The sequence below is a fragment of the Macrotis lagotis genome, chromosome 4 (assembly GCF_037893015.1).
Source record: "Macrotis lagotis isolate mMagLag1 chromosome 4, bilby.v1.9.chrom.fasta, whole genome shotgun sequence".
NCBI lineage: Eukaryota > Metazoa > Chordata > Mammalia > Peramelemorphia > Peramelidae > Macrotis > Macrotis lagotis.
In genome coordinates, this window is record NC_133661.1 from 62,486,150 (window position 1) to 62,508,703 (window position 22,554).

General features: G+C 38.0%; 1 protein-coding gene across 1 annotated transcript in view; it reads left to right on the plus strand.

The window, feature by feature from the left end:
• RET (ret proto-oncogene) overlaps positions 1-22,554 on the plus strand; it is a 175,516-nt gene that overhangs the window by 137,214 nt on the left and 15,748 nt on the right. Inside the window, 8 exon segments of the mRNA XM_074232971.1 lie at positions 4,421-4,546; positions 5,219-5,329; positions 5,940-6,059; positions 9,468-9,724; positions 14,431-14,578; positions 16,558-16,665; positions 21,390-21,604; positions 21,777-21,899. Of these exon segments, the coding sequence (XP_074089072.1) occupies positions 4,421-4,546; positions 5,219-5,329; positions 5,940-6,059; positions 9,468-9,724; positions 14,431-14,578; positions 16,558-16,665; positions 21,390-21,604; positions 21,777-21,899 (1,208 nt within the window).

The window sequence follows — 22,554 nt, forward strand, 5'->3', positions numbered from 1 at the left end:
CTACACATAGACTACCAAAAATATTTATCAACTGAATCATTTAATAACCATCCATTAAGTACTTATGTGTTAGTCTATACTATGCTAAATACTGGGATTACAAAGATATAAACAATAGAGTTCTTTTCTTTAAGGAACTTACATCCTGATGGGAGGCATGATACATAAATATCTATGCATGTATAAGATATATTAAAATCAAATACAAGGTCACCATATAAGAAAAGACGCTAGCAATAGGAGGTGAGAAAGGGATAAGAGGACTTTGGTAGAGGTTGGCACTTGAGTTGTCTTAAGGAAAGCCTGGGATTCCAGGGGATGGAGGGGTATGACAGAAGGGCATTCTAAGCTTGAGGGCAGGACAGGAAAAAAATAAGAATATCGTGCCTGAGTAACTAACAGCAGGTGGGAGAGTATGGATACACAATAGAAGTATGGAAATTAAAACTATACGCAGATTGTAAAGTTAAGAAAGGGCCTTTAGAAAGTCCCCAAGAGAGGGACTCTAAATGCCCGAGGACTTTGCATTTGATCATAGAGGTAATAGGGAACCACTGGGATTTGAATAGGGTCAACACATCAGGAGAATTCTATAGAGGTTTGTATGAGTAGAAAGAGATGCTATTCCAAGGGACACATTAGATTTGCAAAAGTTCAAGCAATAGTTGATGAGCTATTACGGTGGATACAAGAGTGAAAAGAGGAGTACAAATAAATATTTTGAAGATACCAACAAGAACTTTCGACAGTCTATTGGATATGTCAGGTAATGGTAAGACAGCTCAAAAGTTCAAGGGAGGAAAGTTCAAAAGAAGGTTGAAAATGGAAAGGTGACGAGTTCTGTTTGACATGATGAATTTGAGACAGGATATCCAGTACAAAATGATTAAGAGCAATTGGCTATGAAGGACTAGAACTCAGGAGAGATTAGGACTCTATATAGATTTGAGAGTCATCTGTATAGAGATGAGTTAAAACCTGTTGGGATCACCAAGTTAAAAAAGTGTGGAGGGAAAGGGGAAGAGGGCTCAGGACAAAGTTTGGGGTACATCCACATTTAGTGGACATGATATGGATGATAATCTGTAGAGTCCCAGGTTCTAGATTCCCTTATCCTTTCCCCAAGTGAGCATTGGAGGGGCAGGAGACAAGGATGACAAAGGAGACAAGTACTTCATCAAGATCTCCAAGTGCTCCATTTATTCTAACAGTGCCTAAATAACTTTCCAGTCTCTAATCCACTCCCATGATATTTAGTAGAACAAGACTCTGATGTTCAGATACCAGGTGAAGATAATTTACAGTGTTCCCATACACAACGGTTCCCAACATATCCCCTTTCTTGTTTTGGAAATGATTTTATTACATAATGAATGTCACATAATTTGTAAACAAAAGTTCAAAAATAGTATACACAAATGTCAATCTAACAAAACCCAACATTCCCAAATTCCTTGAAATACATTTTATCCCCAACTTATAAAGATTACAAAGTTTTTTTTTCCCCCTTTTACCAACAAAAAGTCTTTCAAAGCAATCAAATTCAAAATTCAAACTAAACGGAGTAACATTTAACTTTAACTATTTCATATCTGAATTACACACACACACACCGGAGTTTAGACACAAACAGAAAACAATTCTCTTGTATCATATTTACCAAGCTGAGGTTGATACCCTTGACCAGTACCAGATCTCAAAATATAGAAACATTCTCCCACTTCTTCAGGCCAGTGGAGATGTAAAATGCCCTATAGATGTTCAAATACACACATATACACATAGCCAGTTAAGACCAATCAACAGAAATAAGTAATAGGCACCAGTTTCATAAGAAAAAAATTCAAATTTCCCAGTCCAGAAAAAAAATTTCTTCTCCTTTTAACTAGTTGAACCACAAAGGTTCCCAATCAATAACCTATTGAAACCCCCCCCTCCTCCCCAAGCCAGGAAGAAGGCATGAGGGTCCCTCGACTTCTAGAATAAGTTTTTTGGAGGGGTCTTGTCCTTGTAGCAAAACCTGCATTGCATCCGAGACATAAGCTTGAGTTTTGAAGTTGCAAAAAAGGAAGATTTTCCTTCTCCCTCCCCTCTCCCTCTACAGAGTGTGGGAAGGGCAGAGAATGAGAGAGAACCTTTGAAATCACCTAAGTGGCTAACACCAGTACAACCTGGAGTTGGCACACCTTGTGAACAGTAACCATCACCATAACAAACTGCCCAACAGCATGTGACACAGTCGCTCACAATTCACAGTCCTCTGCTGCCCAAGCAACTGCCAAGTTGTGCCCCACTATAGGCTAAGTGAAACTCGCTGTATTCATCATAGGCGTCAGGGTCTGCATCAGGGATGAGAGGTTTCTGCAGCCTCATAGGTCTAGGGGCCCTGGTCTCACCCAGAGCGCACAGCGTGGTCAGGTAGGCAGCCACGGCCAAAAAGAACAGCAAGCAGGTTCTCTCCATCCCTGTTCATGGCGCTGGTCCCGAGTCCTGCTGAGCAAGAAGCTTCATCCTCTGGGGCATTGCCTCGGAGATTCTTCCAGCTGACTCTTTAGTATTAACTACTTGTTTTCTCACTTTTGCTGGTTCTTCTTTGTTTAAAATCAGGCCCCTAAGTAACAAATCAACTTGTTACTTTCTCCAGAGTCCTCCACTCTGGGATGTCGCCTGGTTCTCTTGTTAGTGTCTGCCATGTCCTTCTTCTGGACTTTACTCAGATAACATGCCTTTGTGCTATATGTTTAGCCCCTGTTGGACACCATATATAGAGTCCCACTTCTGGACTCCCTTATCTTTCCCAGGTGAACGTTGGAAGGGCTAGAAACAAGTACTCCATCAAGATCTCCAAGTGCTCTGCTTATTCACCAAAACAACAGTGCCTAAATACCTTTCCAGTCTCTAATCCACTCCCACTCCCATGGTACTTAGTGCAACAAGGCGCTGATGTTCAAAGACACCAGGTGAAGATAATTTAAAATGTTCCCATACACACCAGTTCCCAACAATAATCCAGCAACAGCTACTGAGGAGCAGTCAGAGAGATGTAGAACTAAGAGGATCATCAGGAGAAAGTGGTCAACAATGACAAAGGCTGCAAGGAGGTTGGGAAGGATGAGAACTGAGAGAAAAGTAAAAGACTGCTGGGCAAATAGAAAATCACTGATAACATTAGAGAGAGCATTTTCAGTTGAATGAAGATGTTGAAAGCAAGATTACACAGTTAAGAGAATAAACAGAAGCATCAAAGCTTTCTTAAACAGTTTGTCAGAGAGGAGAGTTTTGTTAGTGAGGATTGCTAGTAGGAATGGTAAGATATAGTGAAAGTATTTTTAAGGATGGGAGACACCTGTGTTAGTAAGTAGCAGGGAAGGAGGGTATTTCTAGGAGAGACTGAAGATTAGAGTTGGGGAATGATGGGTCAGTCTGCTGGAGAGGATGGGAAGGGAGACAGCACAAGTAGTTGAACAGAAAGGTCATCTCATTATCACAGACTAGAATAGAAGAGATAATAATGAATCAAGAAATTATGAGGGAGGAGGAGAAGAAAAGAGGGAGACCTTGTCTAGAAGCCTCATGTAAGGTACAAACCTCAATTGAAAGGGTGGAAAGGGAAGGATGATGTGGGAGGTTTGAGAAAAGAGAGTTTGAAACATCCACTTTGATGAAATGAATGGAGGATCAGGTTGGGAGGAATCTCTAAATTCACCAGTCCAATGGTAGAGAAGTTCATCCCTTGCAATCTTCCAAGTTCATCACTTATCTGCTACTGCTCTCTCCCAGCTTAGTGATCCTTTGATTGACTTTTAGCACTGAGGATACAATAAGCAATGGATAACTGAAAATGTGTAATGGCTTTAGTTCAAACAGTAGTGTGACATTCTCTAGCTCCATTCAGTAGTTAAGGGGTAGAGGTAGGAGAGACGGAACATGGGAAAAATCCAATGTTAATATTTGGCAAGGATCAAGAGAGAATAGGAAAAAGAATAATGAGATTTAACAATAGATAATGGTGTCAAGTTGAACTATTGAATGGATGGAATCCTTGATTCATTATTGGAAACAGCACAATACCTATTTAAATGTCTTTTCTTGGGGCAGCTAGTGGTGCAGTGGCTAGAGCACCAGCCTTGGAGTCAGGAGTATCTGAGTTTAAAGCTGACCTCAGACACTTAATGAATGTTAAAACTTGTTTTTACATGTAACCATAAAAAAGAAATAAAAGAATCTCAGTTCTTGTTGGTATCTTCAAAATATTTATTGTACATGTACTCTTGTGGGCCTGCAGTTTATGAGTTTCATCTCTTGGAAGCTTGGCAGACATGGTTCTTCATCTGGGAGACACTGGAATCTCTCAAATGATAGATTGCTAACTGGAGTCTTATAATCAGTACCATGCTTTACTCTTTCGCTATTCTCATAGTTTTCCCTGAGGAGGAGGGCTGTCCCATTTCATGTGCTGTGAACAAGAGACGTTTGGAGTGTGAAGAATGTGGTGGCTTGGGTTCCCTGATGGGCACATGCCAATGGAGACAGGGAGATGGCAAAGGTAAGCTGTCACTACTATTTTCATTGTTTAGTGAATACAGTCAGTAAACCAATGAACATTTATTCAATATCTGGCATAGTCTAAGTACTGTATTAGATGCTGTGGGGGGGGCAGAGAGATAATTGGGTTTTTTTTTTTCCCACATTGATCTGATTTTGGAAGGAACAGACAGGGAGAATTCAATGTTTTTATTTGGTCAAGGAAAACTGGAACTTAAATTGGGACATCAGTGGAATTTTTTAAATTAGAAGAGGTTAGGATGACATTTTTCTCCACTTTAGTAAAACTCTTGACTAGAATCTTGGCCTTAGAAAGGAAGATAAAAGGGGAAGCGTTTTACTTTATTTTTCTTCCCTTTGATTCTTTGGAAGGAACCAAACTAGAAGATAGGAAAATGTGGGCTCATTTACTAGCAAAATGGTAGTTATGAATCCCTCTGTTAGAATTACGAATTAGCCCATAGAGACATTAGAGGAACATCTGAACTAGACAACAAGCAACATAATTTCTCACTCTGATTTTGTTATTCTTTAGCTCAAACAAGTCTGTCTGTCTTTCTTTGTACTTTGCTTCTTTATCTCCAAAAGGAGGTGATAGGGGTTACTTGAAATTCTAGTATTCTGGATAATTCCATGAAATAGAGGTATGCAAGGGTATTTGTTCTGTTTCTAGGTATTTCCAAGAACTATTCGACCTGCACACCAAGCCTCAAGACATGTCCTGATGGCAACTGTGATGCTGTGGAAAGTCGAGATCTTCATATCTGCCCTCAAGATTGCATACGTATGGAACCCCTTCAGATCATTGCCCCCAGAATAGAACCCTGCTGACTTTTCTTGAACCCACCTATATGAATGATATGTGTGTGTGTGTGTGTATTTACTTAATAGATAATTTCAGTGAGGGGGTATAGAAGGATGCTAATGACTACAAATATCCAGGATGCCTGTGTTAATATCTTAATAATTCATAAACTGATCTACCTTTAAAAGAATGTAGATCTCATGTGACTTGTCTGGTTTGAGTCTCTTTTTTCCTTCCCATGCCCCTTTCCCCAAAACTGTCTCCTGGTGTCAAAAATAATCTAAGAACTCAAAGACCAGGGTTATATCCCTTTTTTTAGATTCAACTGCTCCATTCCTTCTATGCCTCAGTTGGACTATTCTGCAAAATGGGGATGGTCATTTCTATTATAATGAAATCTAGAAGTAAATGCCTGTGGAACTCTCTGTAGCTCAGCTTCTTTATAAATACAGCAGTGGCAACTTTGCCTTTGGTGAATTGTCCCCAATTTTGTTGAGTAAAGCCCTTCCCTATGTGTCTGAAATGGAAGAGCATAACTCCACACCCATGACTGAGACAATCTGCCTTTCTTGTGTCTGTGTCTGATTAGGGGGAGACATTATTGGTGGTCATGAGAGAGGAGAATGGAGGGGAATCAAAGCCGGATATGGAGTCTGCAACTGCTTCCCAGACAAAAAGAGGTGTTACTGTGAACCTGATGATGATAAAGGTTAGAATAAATAGCGCAGTGCTGGGGTGGGGTCTCCCTTCGGCCTTTATGCCTAGACAAAGCACATGGATTAAGTAAATGTTGCCCTCATTATGACTGGTAGCCAGCATAACCATGGAGGGAAGACTCTTCAGTCTCCTTGGGGTGTCCCAATCTGCAGGCAACTGACAAAGCATTTAGGCTAAACAACAGATTGAAATGTTTATTAATGATTTCCATATCAGCTGTTCAGTATACATTTGTATATATGAAAGCCATCCTGTTGCCTAGCTTTCTCACTTTTGTAACTGAGCACATTCTGTCTTCCCCTGGGCCTGTGATTTCTTCTAGGGGAGATAGAGAAGTTTGACAGCCTCTTATTGGATGGCTTTTCATTTACTTGTATCACAACAAATATTTATTAAGCTGATGTTCACCAAGATACCGGGACAGGGGTCTGGGTCTCTGTCTCTGATAGAAAGTATTTGTCCAGGGGCAGCTAGGTGGTGCAGTGGATAGAGCACTGGCCCTGGAATCAGGAGTACCTGAGTTCAAATGTGGCCTCAGACACTTAATAATCATCTAGCTGTGTGGCCTTGGGCAAGCCACTTAACCCCAAGGCCTTTCAAAAAAACTAAAAAACAAAAAACTAAAAACTAAAAGAAAAAAAGCATTTGTCCATTTGATAGTACATGGGAGTCATTTAATAATTACTAATTGACATCTTCATCACGATAACTGTAGGTCCCTAATGTGAGATCTGAAAAAGTTCCTAGGAAAAGTTTTTATTACAGCATGATTTTAGTTGAATGATCAATAAACAATACACAATTCATGTTTATAATGTTCTTGACAGTTTACGAAGTGAAATCCCCTTGACCCTATGAAATTAAGTTGGTCATATTCTCATTTTAGGTCCCAGGCAGCTTAGGCTTGAAGATTTTCACTTTAGCTTGTTTGTTTATAATTGGGTGGTTTTAAAATATCTGCTGGCCTGGAATTTGAACTCAGATCTCTGGTCTGCTACTTCCATGACATCATTCTGATTTCATATTATTTAACCAATGTTAGTACAGCTCCAAGTTTAGGTAGTGAATGCTTATCAGAGAGAAAAATCAGGGTCGGTTGAAGTCCTTGCAAGAAGGACTCATGGAAGACATGGACTTTGGGTTGGATCTTGTTGGATGAGAGAGCCTCATGTGGGTGAGAAGCACCTAAATGAGAATTTGACCTGAACAGAGAGTGTATTTAGAAGAATGTCCAAACAGATGAGACTGCAGATATGTTCCTAAGACATCAACACCTGAGAAGTTCACTTTTCTACCTTCCAGATACTACTTTCTAGAGAAGACAGCCATGAGCACTAAGGTAGAAAAGGGCCTAAAAGGGAGGGAGACCAAATAAGCAGGAATCACCCAAGCTAATCACCCAATTCTTGTTATTATTGACTAAATATGACTTATATGAAGGTTTAATTTGAAACCAAGCTGGAATAAAAATAGTTTCCTGGCACAATGTGAGGTCCCAAAATTAGGTCCCATGGCTATTGAAGAGAACTCAAAATTCTGTGAATAAAACACTGCACCCATATTCTCTAACAGATGGATACCAGACCCCCTGGTCCTCTTGCTGTGATCAGGTCAGACTAACCCTTTTATTGTTAGAGTGATGTTCTAAGCCCTTAGGGCCACTAAATAAGCAAAGCTTCCACAATGACACCCAAATGACATTTGTTTTCCTTCTTGGGAAAAAATAATAATGGAATGGGGGAAGGAAGGGAAAATTCCATTCTGCAATGTCCATTTTTTTTTCCTGGCTTTTAGATATCACTGACTGAGCAGCTCAGGAATGTTCTCCTTCACCCTCCTTGACTTTCCACCCCAGCTAACCTTTTTTTTTTTATTATTAAGTTTTGCATTATCATTGTGGAAAATATTTCATGACCCATGGCATATGTGTGTGTGACTCTCACCCTACTCCCATATCCTGTATATACACATACATTCTCTCTCTTCTCTGTCTCTCTCTCTCTGTCTCTGTCTCTCTTTCTCTGTCTCTCTCTCTCTCTCTCTTTCACAAACATATACAAAGAAATTCAATGTAGTAATGTGAAAAATGAATACAAACCAGGTCAGAAGAAAGGAGAAAGGAGGGGGAGAAATGAGACAGCATAAGTTTTAGAATGAAAAAGGAGCTTAGAGATCAGGTTGTCCAAATCTTTCATTTTCTATGTAAAAAAATAGAAATTCCCAGTGGTTAGGTGAGATGTCCAAAGTCACACAACTAGTTAGTGAAAGAATTTTCCTACAGTGTTATGCTGATTCCAGTATACTACAGTGATTCTTTTGTTAATTTAAATCTCACCTCAGACATTTTATCTACTTGTTTGACTTTTTTTTTAGTGTGACGATGAGGTTAAATGACTTATCCAAAGTCACATAGCTAATAAGTATCAAGTGTCTGAGATTGGATTTGAACTTAAGTCCAACTCCTGGGCCCATTCTGTACCCACTGTGCCACCTACTTGCCTGACTTATTCAATCTTCTAAATCCTTGGTTTCCTCATTTGTAATATTGGGCAAAGGGTCATAAAAGTATGGTCTTTGCAAAATTGTTGGGCACATCACGTAAGATATTTGTAATGTACTTTTAAAATCTATACTATATAAACCTGCCTTTTGTTTTTTCTAGACCTGTGATTTTTATCATTGTAATAAGTTCTCAGAGAGGAAACTCAGTTATTCCAAACCTTATACAAAGTTACTATAGATATTTTAGAATGTAAGAGGTTTTTCTTTTTTCCTTTTTATCTAAATATCTTGGAATGACTCATATTCCTATCGACTTGAAAAGTTCTTTATATATTTGAGATAGGAAACCTTTATCTGAGAAATTATAAAATAACCAGCCCAATTTTCTGCTTTCCTTCTGATTTTGGCTTTTTTGGTTTTATTTGTAAAAAATTTTTTAATGTAATTTAAATTATCCATTTTATCCCTCACCTAACTATCTCTTATTTATTCATAAATTATTCACTTTTCTATAAGTCTTATAGGTATTATATTCCATATTCTTCATATTTCCTTGTGAGATTCCCCTTTACATATAGAGAAGAAATCAACATAATTCAGTCATATGAAAAAAATACTCTAAATCATTATTGATTAGAGAAATGAAAATTAAAACACTCTTGAGGTTTTATAAATATTTATACATATCTGATTGTTCCAAGCACCCAGCAGTCACAGGGTCACAGAGACAGTGTGAGTCAAAAGTGGGTCTTTGACATTGGTCATCTTAATTCAACAGGAAAATTCTATACCATTTGAAAGACCACACTGCCTCTCAAAAGTCTAGATCCATGCCAACAGGTAGTATAAAACTCAGAGCAATGAAGTATTAAACTCCTTTGCCCTTCCTTGCCAACAGAACCACTCTGTGATGAAGTCTGCAGGATGGTCATTGCTGTTGCTATCCTCTTTTCCTTCATTTTCTCGGTGCTGCTCTCTTCCTACTTCATCCGCCGCTACCACAAAAACTCCCACAAGCCACCCATCGCCTCTGCAGAGATGACCTTCAGGAGGCCTGCTCAGGCCTACCCCATCAATTATTCTTCCTCCAATGTTCGCCGACCATCTCTGGACTCCATGGAAAACCAGGTCTCCGTGGATGCCCTCAAAATCCCTGTAAGATTTCATACAAAGAGAGAGTGGGAGACTATGTCTGATCTGTGGGTTCTGGTACTGCGTTAGGTTTTCTTTGCTTGTGGTTTGGTCGGTACTAAGGAGGTCAAGGTTGTAGGACTCAAGTAGAGGGAAAGAAAACTTAAAGTTACTCATTTGGACCCTGATCATATCTCAGGTTGTCCCTTTTCTGATCTTGTATGTCTGTCTTGGGAGTTCCTAGAATGAAGTCCATTGGAATCCTCATAGGGTTTTATCTATACAACTCAAAGGGACTTTAGAGTCCATTTGGCCTATGACTGACATTTTATAGTTGAGGAAACTGAAGCTCAAAGAGGATTGAGGATAAGTAATTTGTTCTAATTTGAACCTTCATCCTTGGAATCCAAAACCAATACCCTTCCTCCTAAGTCACATTGCCTCCTAATGGTACTAAACAGCAGCTCTGGAAGGGACTTTATTCATCATTTATTGTAGATGAAGAAAGGGAGTATTTTGCCTCAGGTGGCAGATCCAAATTTGAACATAGATCTTCTGACTTTTCTTCCCAAAAAATTTAATCTGACTCTATGTATATCAGTTTATTGCCTATTGGAATAAGGCTTAGAGAATGAGTTGGATATTAAACTGAAAATCCCAGTGCTATGGCAATGTAGCTTCAGCTGTTCTTCCAAAAACAGCCTTCTGGTTGCACACCCCCATGATCTAGGGCTAAACAAGATCTGTTCCAGAGAAACTGCAAAATTTGGCTTTAACAGAGCAGTCGGCCAGGAAGTCTGCATCACAGTCACCACTGCCACCTCCACCCCTGCCTCAGTGTTATTGCTATTCAGAAACAGGAATAGTACAGACAGTACTCATCTTCCCATCTTTCTTTGGTTAATTTCTTGGGGAAATCTTGGGAAAAAAGAAAACAAATTTACCACAAAGATGCAAATATTAAATCAGTCCCTGATGCTTGCAAGACTAGTAGGCAAATATTCAGTTAAAATACTGGGTTTTCTCCAAAATCTGAAATACTTCTGGGAATAGGACCAGCAGGGGACTGTGGTTCTAGAGGATGAAACCCAGAAATCCCACTAACTTTAAGTAAAAATAACACAAGGGTGGGAATTGGTTGATTTAGAGGTAGAAGGGAGGGACCTTAGAGATGGACCTTCTCTATATGAATCTCCATTTGACAGATGAGGAAACTGAAGCCAAGGAAATCAAAATGACTTGCCCAAGTCTTTAATGCCCATTCTGCTACTCATTAGCTATGTGATATTAGTGCAGCTGATACCCTCTCTTTGCCAGCTTCCTAATCTGTACACTGAAGATAATAATGCCAGCCTTGCCTACTCCACAGGGTGATTGTGGAGCTCTAATGAGAGAATATTTGTCAATTATAAATGACATATATTTAATGATTTAAAATCTACAATAAATAGGAGCTTCATAGCAATCCCTGTGAGGCAGACGCTATCTGAATTATTATATCTATTTTACAGGTAAAGAGATTTTGACAAAAGATGAATTTGCTTGCCCATATTAACATGGTTTAGTTAGTGTCTGAGACAGGCATTCCTAATTCCAGGTCCAACACAGTTTTATATGATACTACTATACTGCCCCTTCATGTAGAAATGCTTTGAAAATTTAAAAATGTTATATGAATGTGAGGGATTATTTTTATGTCTCTTCTGAGTTGCTTAGAACTTCCCCTCTGCTGTTTTTTTGGCCTCAATCATAAACACTGAGGCATGAAGGTAGAGCTGAGGCATCAATGGATCTGAGTCAGTCTCATAAGCTTTAGAAATCAGTGAAAAAGTTTTGTTGCAAGTTTTAATATAGGGTGTTGTGTCCAGTGCTACAAGGAGCCTGCATTTGTTAGACAGCCCTAGAGGTCTCCTGCACCTCTTAGTATCCAGATTCATTGGCCTTGCCTTTTGCCCACTCTCAGCCTTCCTAACTCCTTTGCCGTGGTCTCTATCCCCATTTTAAGCTTCAGACTGATTTGAGTCTGTCCAGTAAAAATATGAATTCCAGGAGAAATTTGGTATTAGTGCAGTACCTTGATCTGCAAGCTAATTTTTTCTGAGTCAAATACCTACTGGGAAAGTTGTGTAAATGGATAGTGGTTGTTTTCAAATTTAAAGGTTAGCCCGAGAATGTTTCAGTTCCAAAAAACATTAAAATGTGTGGTAAGAATTTTTTTAAAGACAGAAAAATTTAGAATCATAAAAATTTATGACAGAGAGCTATATTAGGCATGAGCTCAGGATCCATTTTAGGACTAATTGGAAACACTTTGTGTGTTCCCCGCCCACCAAGCTAATCGTTTTTCTGTCCTGGAAGAGTTTTCTTTGTTCCTGTTGACATGGAGGTGTTGTTTGCAGGCTGCCTCCCAAGTTTGATGTATTTCCTGTTGAATTCCAAAGGGATGGTCAGTCTTTGGAGACACCTTGCCAACTGCAACACTGTCTCCTTGTTGGCTGGGACTGGAATACTTGGCGAATGGTGTGCCTCTATGGCATCATAATCTGTGTTTACTTGGAATTTGGGGGTGTTTTATAGATCTCCCACTATCCTGTGGTAGCAATGATTTGACCTTTTTCATAACTGAGGAGTGATTGTCTATGATGAATCCTATTTTTTTTTCTTAAGGAAAAGAAAATAGTTGACAGTTTGCAGCAGGTTTGCACTAGAAGGGAAAATGCATAAGTATCATCTGTGTAAAGTAAATGAACATTCCCCCAGCAGGAGCAAAGGTATATCCTTGTTCCTTTGAGTAAAAGTAAAATCTGGATATTTAGTTGAATTTAGCAAGCCTTTGCTGAATATTTACTATGTGTAAACTGGATGATTGAACACTACAGAATGATAGCTGCTTGGCAGAGATAGAAGATTTCAGAAGCAAATAAAATTTAACAGTAGAGGGAAGACAGGGTTTCCTATGAAAAGTATTGGGCTTGGAGTCATGAATGTCATATTTAACCTGGCTTTTGAAGCCTGATAGTCATATGACTGGCCAAATAAGTTTCCTCATCTGTAAAAAAAAAAAAAAAAAAAAAAAAAAAAGAGAATAATAACTCTTAGTTCATGGTGACATAAATAATAAATAGAAATAATTGTTGTAAATGATATTAAGTATCTATTATCAAAAGTGTAGCATATGCACACATATATGTGTTTACATTTATGTATTTTATATAATTTTATAATCTATATTTTATAATAGATTAGTTACAGCATATGTGAGAGGTGTGCATGTATGCACACATGTTTATGGTAGGTGTTTTGTTTTTGGTGGAGACAGAAACAAAACACATATGTAAATAGTGGGGTTTTGGGGTTTTGGCAGACAGGAGAGAGGTCCAGATAAATGATGACACATGCCATGTCAGTGTTAGAAAGTCTGTTATGGAAATATCCTCCATTGATGCACATCAGTACTTCTCTGACATTAAGTTTTATAGTTGCCCGAGATTCTGAGGAGTTAAGTTTAATGATCTGCACCAACTTCTAGAGCCTAGTTTGTATTGTAGAAACTACTTGAACCTTAGATCTTGCCTGTTTTTCAAGGTTAGTCTACTATACACATTCCTCCCTTGGCAAAAAAGACATTTAATACGTGTTCACTGAATGGAAGTGTAGTACCTTACAAAAATAAGGAAATCGTAAGAGAACACGTATGTATCATCAGTGAATTTAAGTCACTAGACCTTGATGAATTTTATCTATGTGTCCTGAAAGAGGTAACAGATACAACTGCTGAGCTGCTTTAATGAGCTTTGAAAATGCTAGGCACTCACAGTTGTTCAATATGACTGTAATTGATAGATGTCCAGATTTTCCAAGAGGAAGAGAATAGTGTCTTCATAATAAAATGCAGACAGTTTGACTTGGATTCAGTTGACCATTACCAAAACATATTTCCTAAGGGTGGTTTGTGATAATTATAAAGGGAAGTGGTAACCACTGAGTGCCAAGATGATTCATCACAAATAGGTTCTGCCAGAGTAACTTGGGTTCCTTTTTTTCCCCCTTTAACTTGGGTTACTAGATTAAGAGAAGCAGATAGAGAGATTAAATGACTTTCTGAAGGATTAAATAGCTAAGAAGTGTGTGAAGGGGAATATTGATATGCTGTACATTCTGTCCAATAGCCATGCAGCAATATTAATCTCTTCCATTTGCCTATTGGTTAACCAAGGATTACTTAAAAGAACAGAGAGTTAATTGTTAATAACTTTCTAACACAGAAATGAATTTTCCCCCACATCTCTATGGGAAGTCAGGAAAATCTATAGGCAAAAGAACAAGAGTGATAATACAGCTTGAGGTCTTTGAAGATAAGAAAGAGACATTTTATAACCTGTGCATGCATTCATCATATAGCAAACTGATGCTGCCCCAAGGAAGTTTCAGCTTCCCTTAAGAGAGGTCTTTGTTTTGCTCCACAGTTCGTAGGTGACATTCCCTTATAATGGTTTTGTGTATGTACCCCTCATATTGGATCCCAGACTCTCACCAAATTCCACTTGGCACCAATGATTCTTGTTTTAATCATGCCTGCTAGGTCGATGATTTACAACTCTCTTGACAATGATGGGCATTGAGATTTTTGAAACTTTTTGTTGGTAGTTATTTCCCAAGCTTCTTTTTATTTTCCCATCATCACCATATCCTTCTTCCCTTCTCTTGCTTTTCCTTTCCTCCCAACTTAGGAGGATCCAAAGTGGGAATTTCCTCGGAAGAATTTGGTTCTTGGAAAAACTCTAGGAGAAGGAGAGTTTGGAAAAGTCGTCAAGGCAACAGCTTTCCGACTCAAAGGGAAAGCTGGCTACACCACTGTGGCAGTGAAAATGTTGAAAGGTATCTTCCTGTTCATACACTTTTAAAGGTTTTGATTAGCCACCCCTGACTATAAACAGACTGGTAGATTTGGATGTGTGGACAGTTTGGAGTCAGAGCCTACTTCTTTTTGCCAATTCCTCAGCAGCTCTTCCCAACGACCATTTATATTCTAGCATTTCCTGACTAGAGGGAATTCAGATAGTGCCATGATGATGTAAGCCATACTTTCCACTAGCCTGGGCTTAGGTCATGCAAGGAAATACCAAGATGCTTCCAGAGGCCAGTTTTATTTTTCTCCTTCTAAAGGGAGAATATGCTTGGTTAAAATTAGTCATTTATAGAGACAGCTCTTTTTGGAGCAGATGGTGATGGCCTCTTATTACAGAACCATCAGGAGACTTCCACCACACTGAGAAATTCCATTGATCAGGAATGCTATCAAGATGACATTGGCTGTGGTGAGAACCAAAATTCTCGATCCAGGGGGAAATATTAAAAAGAATACTTATTATACTTCTCCCTCTGCAGTTTTCATTTGCTGGAGGACTCCAAGTTTCAGATAATTTGATCGAGGTAGAGAGGAAACAACACACCTAAAATTTGCATCTGATTACTACTTCATTATTAAAATTACAGTAGTTTGAAGAGTACTCAGCAAGCAAACTCCTCATGCAAAGCTGGTTCTAGAAGGGCATATTAAGGGAAATTTATTTTCAACACAAAAATAACCCCTTATGTGACATTTTAACTGAAATGTTCATTGTCTTTATGAGTTTGCTAAATACCTTTAGACATTTACAAGAGTTTGGAGTGATTTCATCATCAATAAAACAGTATTGAGGCTGCATTCAAATGGATGGTTACAAAATAACGGTCCTTTATTCCAGGTGATTTAAGGTTTGATTTTTATTGCAATTAGCTAGGGCAGGATTGATGCCAGCTGGGGAGATTGGATGGTATATGGAGAGCTAGATTTTAAATCTAATAAATTAATGTGGCACTTACAGTAATTGCCTAGCTGTTAATGAATTTTTGTGGCATATAGAGAAATCACCATCATAAATGCATCATAAAGATTTGTCTAAAATAAGGTCATCTTTGAAGGAGTTATGGCAACTCCTGGACAGGGACTTTTGCTAATAGTTGATTGCCGTTCTTGACTTTCTCAATCATCATCTGACTGCATACAGTACTTGCCAAAAATGAATTTAGGAGTGGGAGAGGAGAAACTTCCCTTTCATTTTCCCAGCATGATTTGTGCTAAGATGAATATGATCACAGGGATGTTTATTATGAGAAAAGAGTGCTTGTTAAACATATAACTCCAACATTTTAGACATTAAAATTACTCACCATTACTGTTTACCTTTCAAATGACTAATCCTCAAGTGGCAAATGAGCTCATACCTCTCTTTCATGGAGAGAGCCAAGACATAAAATTCCCTTTCCCTGAAAACCCGTGAGTAGCAGGAACCTTGGAGAAACTTCTTCCTTTGGGTTTCAGTCTATAGACCTCTAAATCTCTGTCAAAGACAGGGACAAACAGCAGTCAATATAGAAAACAATGGCGGAATTTTGCACTTTGATGGCTTGGGGTGACAGAAATGCAAGGCTCAAAATGTCAAAATCTCTTGATTTTTTTTTATAGATAAATGCTTCCTTCTCAGCCAATATGGGATAAAGTGGGGAATGAAGAGCTCCCTTTGGCAATTTTTTAAAATTAAAAAAATATATTATTTTGTATCATTTTGTCCCCACCTCCCATCCTCCTCGTAATTTTTGTGTTTGTCTCAAGATTAAGGCTATTTCCTCTATCAAGGTGATAGCCACCAAATATGTGACTCTTCAGTAAGTTACCATGCTAGCATCTTGGGCTTGTGAACCAGAATAGGCTTAGGGTGGATTGAGAAGGACCAGAGGAGACTGTTTTTTAACCTGTTGTTTTTACATTGCTTTTCCTTTTTTATTTTTTAATATTTTTTAACAATGCTTTTCAGAAAATGCCTCTCCAAGTGAACTCAAAGACCTGTTGTCAGAATTTAACTTGCTAAAACAAGTCAACCACCCCCACGTCATTAAACTCTATGGAGCCTGCAGTCAAGATGGTAAGGATTCCTAAGCAGCCTGGTAGTAAAACAAATGAAGAAGTCATACTCTTGGATGGAAGCCAGAGATTTGAAATGACTTTGGAAAGTGAATGTTAAGCATCCTCTTTTTTTGTTTTCTCTCTCTCTCTCTCTCTCTCTCTCCTTTTCTGCTCTGACCTTTGCAATCCTTTGGTTTTTCCTCTCACTACCCACTTTCTTCTTCTAAATGGTTTCTCATAATTTTTATTCCCTTTCTCTTCTTTTTTCCCCCCTTAGGACAGAGATGTATCCCTAAAATGTGTTTGGTTCATAGAGACCTAAATTGTTTTTCTCAGATACTCGATATGGGTTTGCCTTTGCCCTACCCAATGAAACAAAGGGGGTTATTTCATAATTTCTCAATGACTTATCCTGCCTTATGCTGGCAGATGTTTTTGATCACTCAGCATTTGGGATAACTTTTCCTTTACCATGCGTTCAATGGGTATTCTTGTGCAAGGTCTGTGGGCCTTCAATTTGCACACACAGAAAAAAGCTCACTCTGCCAGCTGTGTTTTCATGGGCAAACTGCTATTTAGCCCCTCTTGACCACATTTTGGGTTTCCTGCTGGTATTCTATGATCTGTAGGATATATGATGTCAGTATACATTTATAATTCTATTTCCTACAAAAACCAAAAAAGTGAGCTGCATAGCAGTTGGTGTCATTTAACAGATGTTTGATAGTTTATATAGCTGGAGGAAGATACATTTATGAATTTCCTTAGATTGCTTCTGGCAAGAACTTCTCCTTGTGTGGTATAACATAATATGAAATGATACTTAGAAGAGTGCTGTACAGGGCTTACCCATATACTGGAAACCAACAAGAATTTATTCAGCACCTTTTGTATACCAGAACTGTATTTAGCATTAGGAATATATAAATAAGCATGAAATAGCCCATGCCTTCAAGAAGGTTACATTTTTGGGGGGGGGAACAATGTATACATATATAAGGATAGACATAAAAGCAAAGAGTAAATTGGGGAAATTCTATGAGCTGTGAGGATTAGGAAAGGTGTCCTATGAGGTGGCACTTTAGATGTGTGTTGAAGGAAATAATACCTTTGTCAGTATTTCAGAGAACCCTTACTTTTTGGTGAAGATGCTTACATGATAACTACAGTTATGTTCATCAAGAATCAAAGAAATCACAATTAAATTGTGGCATTTCCCTCTAGGATAAAGATATTTCTTCCAGTCATATTATCTCCCAGATTATAGGACTTTGAGCATAGAACTATAGGACCCTTAGAGATAATCTCATTTAACCTGCCCAATTTACACTCAATACTCACTGGCACAATTCGCCAGAAGTTCCATACCTGAGGCTGCCCCTGGAAGTCATTTTCATTCACATATAAAGAGGAAATAAGTAATTATGATATCTTCTTTTTCTGATATTGTTTAAAGGAAAATAACTCCTCACCCAGTTTTACTAATGTCATTTAAAGTGCTTTTTCTAGATGATTGTAGCAGACCAGACATCCATTTTTGATCTCCTTGTTTTAGTCCCCAGTGGCTCAATTAGTGGTGGTCTTATGAAGATATTATTATGAGACTTTGAGATCATTAGATCATTTAGAATACAGGATTGTGCTTTTATGGAATATTAGCCATCTGTGGATCTCAAAGCATTTTTGAAATTTCCTTCTTTTTTTAATATGTATTGCTATCTATTATTTTATGTCACCTTCATGTCAGTCAGGTAGCACCTACAGTGTGCTGGTCCCTGTCTTCTGGACTGTCCTCATATATCCAAAGAATATTAAGCTAAAAGAAAATTTAAAAATAATTTGAGAAAGGATAGAGAATGACAGTTCAGCAAAACTATGGAGAGACTGGACAGAGATTGATTCACAGTAGATGCAAATAAATAATATCTGATGTCTGATAAGTGGGAAAAGAGGGAAAGGAAAGCAGAAATTGAAAAATAGCAGTCAGTTTTATTACTTGGGACAACTTTTCTCCAAGGTAACTGATATGAGTATAATTTATATCAGATGAGCAAAATGTGGATGAATACAAAGAATGGGCTCCCCTAAAAACTCATGGAAATCAAGTTCCTGATCCATCAAATAGTAGTTTTCCTGTGAGATTTATTAGCAAGAACTATGGAAAATTAGGTGTATCTTAGTGGAAGCATTTATATAGCATAATGTGTTCTAAGTGAACTGGAGAGATCATTTGTGCTCATGTTTCTTCCAAAGTGAAGTAATTTTATACATACATACACACATATATACATGTGCATTTATTATAAACACATGGCACATCATTTGAAATTATGAAATTTCCCTTTGTTTCAGTCAGGTTGGGAAAAGGCAAATAAGAGTCAATAAGCTAATAAAAGTAATTCGGCTCTCTTTGAACAAAATGGGTTTGGAGGATACATCTCCACCCTGAAAGAAAGGAGGAAAAAGAAAGCTTATTCTTCCGTCTCCTCTTTCACATAGAAGGTCCCTGGGGAGAGTGAGCTAAAAATGTTCAAAAGTGATGAGATATGGAAGACAACACATAAAACAGAGGGGAACTTCACAGATAGTGGCCACACAAAGTTCTTTGACTCCTTTGTGGAATCCTCATGCAGTTTCCCCTTATGTAAAACTAACCCTGGCAGGGTCCTGGAGCAGTCTTTTTCCAGGTGATTTAGATGGCTCCCTTACACATGGGGAGATGGGAGGGGCATGGTACTTCCTCCCCTCACAATCTATAAAAATATCTACATAAAAATTTTGGCTCTCCCCATTGCACCAGAGAAGTCTGAATTATTATGATATTAAAAATAAAATATGTTAATATCTTACAATACTAAACAGATATTTTATGCATTTCTGAATTTCTAAACTTTTTCTGTTATGTGTTGTATTAATGTGCTTTCAACAAAAAACTCGTATTTAATTTTGTAAATCAACTTACAATAGTGAAACTGTGAGGGGAAAGTTGCAGTGTGGAAGGGGTAACTAATTTATTCTTGTGTTTCCCTTGGCTTCTGATCAAATGATGACATCACCTGCTTCTGTTCTTGTGAACACTGCTACCAATGCTGCTAGGGTTCCAGCTCTTCCAACCTTTGAACTTTCACATGGTCATGAACTTCATGATCAGTTCTGTTTCTGTATATTCATTTGCATAGCAATTTTAAGAAACAGAGGTGGCCTTCTTGGCTAAGACTAGGAAGCAAACAGAGCAGCTGAGAGAACAGAGATTTACCCTCATTTTCTTTTTTTTTCTTTTTTTTTTTCTTTTTTAGGTTTTTTTGCAAGGCAAATGGGGTTAAGTGGCTTGCCCAAGGCCACATGGCTAGGTAATTATTAAGTGTCTGAGGTCAGATTTGAACCCAGGTACTCCTGACTCCAGCGCCAGCACTTTATCCACTGCGCCACCTAGCCGCCCCTACCCCTCATTTTCTTAGGAGTCCTATTATCCCTTGGCACATCTCTCTCTTTCTCTGCTGAGAGGTACCTTGTTATATTTGAGTCATCCTCTGAGACTATGAGGAAAATGGCAATCCAAGTTGCATCTCTGCTTCTATCTGTGTAATCCTGTGCAAATCACTAAATCTTTCTGTACTCTAAACACCTCTGTAAGGCTATCAGATGCAGGTAAGGTGCCAAACTGATAGAAGGAAACCTCCTCAAACAGGAAATTTTCCTATACCAATGAAATATAAATAATATATACATATATATATATATATATATATATATATATATATATATACACACACACACACACACATATGGACAATTAGATAGTGCAATAGATAAAGCATTAGCCTGAAGTGAAGTCAGGAGGACATGAGTTCAAATCTAACCTCAGACACTTACTGTGTGACCTTGGTCAAGTTATATATGTGTTTGCACATATACATATATACACATTTATAGATATATGCATATGTATATATACACATACCCATGCCAGTATGACTGCAATTTGCTTCAACTCTAGCACTTTCTTCCTTCTGGGGTCAGACAACCAAACAAACCAAGCCCAGTATCTCCTCTCCAAGACAACCCTTTAAATTCCTTTAAGATGGTGTCATGCTCTCTTTAAGTTTTTTTTCCAGCCTAAACACTCCCAATTCCTTCAGGATATCTTCATATTAGCATAGCTCCAAAGGGGATAAATAAACTGGACTTGGAGTTGCTCTTGGAATTAATTGGGCCTAGGTCAAGTTATTAAGTAGATGTGAAGTTTACCCTTTAATGCTCTCCCTTTCCCCTTTTTCCTATGAAAGTCTCCAGCATATGTGGGAGAAAAGTGATTTGATGTGATAAATAATATTATATATGTATATATGAGACACTTTACTCAATTCATCCTTCTTCTCTTCTCTCTCTCTCTCCCCCCCTCCCTCCCTCTCATTTCACATCCCTTCTCAGTACACACACTCACATAAACACATAAAAGACTTCCTATTGGTGAACTATCAGATCCAATATGTTTATCAAACCTTTTTATCCTTTGTAGTAACTATCACTTATATTTAATAGGAACTAAGTAAATTTGTTGATCTGATTTGAGAGTTTGGAGGATGAACACTTTTGGCATTAACAAAGCACATCATTAGAGGAACTCTCTAGTCTATCAATACATAAAGTTTTATATCTAACTTAGTTGAGCGTATGTATAACTTAGATCCTTCCATACTTCACTCACCTCCATAAATAAATCTGTTTCCTTTTGCCTTTTAGGACCTCTCTACCTGATAGTAGAGTATGCCAAATATGGCTCTTTACGTAGCTTCCTACGGGAAAGCCGGAAGGTGGGACCCAGCTACATGGGTGGTAATGGCAATCGAAATTCTAGCTACTTGGACAATCCAGATGAGAGGGCACTGACCATGGGAGATCTCATTTCCTTCGCCTGGCAGATTTCCCGAGGAATGCATTATCTTGCAGAAATGAAGGTACCATGCTTACAGACTAGCCTTGCTAAGTCTACAAGGAGAGCCATCCTTAAATGTCATAAGCTTGTGCTTATCCCTATTATAAACAGTGTTGCTCTTCTCATCACATGTCATCCATCTCCTGGATTATTTAGTATTGGGGATTTTTGTTGTTGTCATCTTTTTTTTCCAGTTGGTCCACCGTGATTTAGCAGCTAGAAATGTCTTGGTGGCTGAAGGACGCAAAATGAAGATTTCTGATTTTGGTCTTTCCCGAGATGTTTATGAAGAGGACTCCTATGTCAAACGGAGTAAGGTAATTTGGTCAAGAATTTGTGAAGCAATTTAAGCATTGTTAATATTTGCTATTAGAAAAACATATGCAGTGATATTCAAAAATTTATTCTCAGTGTAAAAGGGAGAAGAATGTAGGTCTGATAATTTTTTTGACATCTAAATGTAAGGATCAAGTGTTCTAACACCATTAGACTACTTGCCTCCCACTTAAAAAAGGGAGTTTTCTTTAAATGTTTAACCCTGCTTGTTAAATATGGTGCTTAATGGACTTGCATTCATTTTAGATGACCTTACCCAGGAAGGTCCAGTTGATTCCACAATCATTTAACCAAGGGGACATTCCAAAAGTGTGATATTTAATGTATTTTTATATAATGAAAAAAAGCAAAAGGTCTCTAAGATAGTTTTTTAAAATCTCTTTTACCCTTTTAAACCAAAAGGAGAAGCCTTACATTGTGCCCTTTAGATATTATTTTATTCTTTGCTGATCACAAAGAAAATACTTTGAAGACATTCATATTGCCTCTAAATGTATTTTAGTTATTATTTACTTTTTAAAAAATCATCATTTCTTTTGAAGGTCATCTAGTGCTATTTTTTAAAAGTAATTTTCCTCTCCAGTTCATCTTACTTTTTTTTTTTAAAAGAGGAAAAGGTCATGGTATTCTTTCTGG